The sequence below is a fragment of the Bufo gargarizans genome, chromosome 3 (genome assembly GCF_014858855.1).
Source record: "Bufo gargarizans isolate SCDJY-AF-19 chromosome 3, ASM1485885v1, whole genome shotgun sequence".
NCBI lineage: Eukaryota > Metazoa > Chordata > Amphibia > Anura > Bufonidae > Bufo > Bufo gargarizans.
The window spans coordinates 617510983-617513702 of record NC_058082.1 but is presented as its reverse complement, the minus strand read 5'-3'; the positions used below and the strand labels follow the sequence as shown (position 1 = coordinate 617513702).

Here is a 2720-nt window from a genome sequence, read left to right as displayed (position 1 = left end):
GTGGCATAACTGGCGTTAACCGTTAAGTAACTGGTCTTGTTGACAATGACAGGGATGGAGTTGGAGTAACTCGTCGTGAGGGAGGGGTGGGGAGGAAAAAGGGAAGGGGGGGGGAGGGGAAGGGAAAAGGGAAGGGGAAGGGGGAAAAGGGGAGGGGAAGGGAAAAGGGGAGTCTGGCACTGGCAGGGGAGACAGAGAAATAAAAAATTTCAGTGGCAGAGACAATGCTATAAACAAAATCTATAAAATTAAAAACACTGCTCAGCATTTTGGAACATGTAGATTTTTCTGTAAGAACACCAATTGATCTACATGGTCTGGTTTGAGGGCGCTTCTTTTTGCAGTTACCACATCTCCTGCAGTGGAGAAAACCCGCTCTGCAGACACACTTGTACCTGGGATACACAAGTATTGCTTTGACAGCCGAGAAAGGAGGGGAAATATGACCTCATGCTCACGCCACCAGTTCAAAGGGTCCTCAGTGAGAGGCAGAGGTGGGGCTTTACAATAGTTTTCCATTTCCTCTTCAGCCTTGGCATAGGGGGTCTTTTTGGGTTCTATTGTACCTTCAGTGTCAGTGAAAGACTGTCCCAGCAAACTCACGAGCAGCGATCTGGCCTTTTTGGGAGGAGATGGTGGAGATTCAGAATGGTTGTCTTCGATGGGTGAACTGTCCTCTTCTTCCAGAGTTTGTTTTCTTCTAGGCACTTGATGATCCTCTTGTGTCCTCTCACTCTCATCTGATGTAATCTGTGTTTGAACAAAAAAGAAACGGAAAAAAAACAATAAGTAAAAACACAAATGTCAATGCCTTTGATTCTGATGGGGTGATGAAAAAGCACAGGAAACGGACAGTACAGTTCCCGCACCGCATCAGATTCAGAAGCGTGGTAGTGCTACTGTCGTTTCAAGAAGAAACATGATGGAATTCTTCAAATTAATTTAATTACCTCCAAGGATGCAGCTTCCTCAGTGACTCCTTTAAATATCTCCAATCTTTCTTCATCTGTGAGGATGAAAGGCAGTCCCTTAAAGCGAGGATCCAGTGCAGAGGCTGTATGAAGGATCTTCTTCTCGGCCTCACTGCTGTACCTCTTCTGGAGATCTGTTCTAATAGAATTCTTGATCTCATGGATCATGGGTGTGTCTCCCATCGTGTCTGTCATGCTCTGGAGAAGTTGTGCATTTATAGGGGCAATGAGAGAAACTGTTGGATTGCGCTCTTCTGACATCAGCATGGTTGCATCCTTCATTGGCTTTAATGCACTCACGGCGTCCTCTGCATTTGACACATCTGTTTCGTTTAGAGTGCAGAGATCGGACTCTCCTCTTCTGACTTCTGGAGACAGCAAGGTGGCACAGACTGCAGGTTGTTGTTCCAAGAACCTCTCGACCATGTCGTATGCACTGTTCCATCTTGTTGCCACATCAGTTATCAGCTTATGATTCTTCAGGCCAAGACATTTCTGTTTCTCTTTTAGACAGTGGCTTGCTCTAGTGCTGCGGTGAAAGAATGTGGATATCCGACGTACTCTGCCAAGAAGCCTAGAGAGAGTGGCCACTTTCAACGCTCGCTGGGATGCAAGATTCAGTGTATGGGCGAAGCATTTCACATGGGGGAATTTTCCAACTTGAGCTGCAACTATCATGTTTGACGCGTTGTCGGTCACAAGCACTACAGATTTATCGGACAGCTGCCATTCTTCCACAACATGAGAAAGTAGCTCTGCCAGATGAGCACCCGTGTGAGACTCATAAATGGCTCTCGTTTGCAGTACATGCGACAAAATCTGCCAGTCCTTACTAACGTAATGTGCTGTTATTGTAACATAAGACTCTGTCGTGACTGAAGTCCAGGAATCACACGTTATTGCGACTCGACTTGCTTGGCTCATTGATGCAATTATCTTAGCTTTGGTTTCGTGGTAGAGTGCAGGTATGACGTTTTCTGTAAAGTGACTTCGTGACGGGATCTTGTAACGCGGCTCTATCGTCTTCAAAAGGTAGCGAAACCCACTGTTTTCCACAACAGAGTAAGGGCGCAGGTCCTTCGCTATGAAAGCTGCCACAGCTTTTGTTATTCTCTTTACCTTTTCAGAGTTGGGCGGCAAAGTTGACTGTAACATTGCATCAATTCTTGGCTGATCTGGGTTCATTTCCTTGGTAGGTGGTGGTGGTGGTAGGTTTTAGCATTTCTGGGTGAAAACGGCTGACGTGGTTTCTCAGATTAGTAGTATTCCCTAGATATTTAATTTTTGTGTGACAGATTTTACACACAGCGTATGACTTGTCCAATTCGTGCTTCCTACTTTTTTCATAAAAGCCAAAATGTTCCCAGATGTTTGCTTTTAAAAAGCTAGGTGCATTTTTTATCTCTCGTTCCTTTTGTTCTACTTCTGCCATTTTTATTTACTAGCAAATGCAATGCATGCCAGGCATCTATGTGAATTTGTGAGTAGGGATGACACAAGTCTTGAATTTGAGTGACTAAGCCTAAAGCCTGCCACGAGATCAACAGAAAAAGTAACACTGCTGGCTGCTGGTGGTGGAGCGATTCTCCTCCTGCCTGTGGTGGACTGGACTGAGCCTGAGGAGTGAGGAAAAACGGACAGGTGAGGTGACACAATTTTTTTTTTTAGGTACGGTAATAACAGGCAGTGACCAGCTGCAGTCTCTGTGAGTGGTGTATCTGTGTGATGGTCACCTACCTGTCACAACAA

The 2720-nt window shown here is 45.3% G+C and overlaps 1 protein-coding gene across 1 annotated transcript; it reads right to left on the bottom strand.

Annotated features, from left to right (window-relative positions):
* Positions 1-261: 261 nt before the first annotated feature.
* On the bottom strand, positions 262-2156 carry LOC122931884 (E3 SUMO-protein ligase ZBED1-like). The gene is made up of 2 exons (XM_044285940.1): positions 951-2156; positions 262-750 (listed from the first exon to the last, which is right to left on the bottom strand). The coding sequence occupies exons 1-2, from the start codon at positions 2154-2156 to the stop codon at positions 262-264; spliced, it is 1695 nt and encodes a 564-aa protein (XP_044141875.1).
* Between the last annotated feature and the right edge of the window lie 564 nt (positions 2157-2720).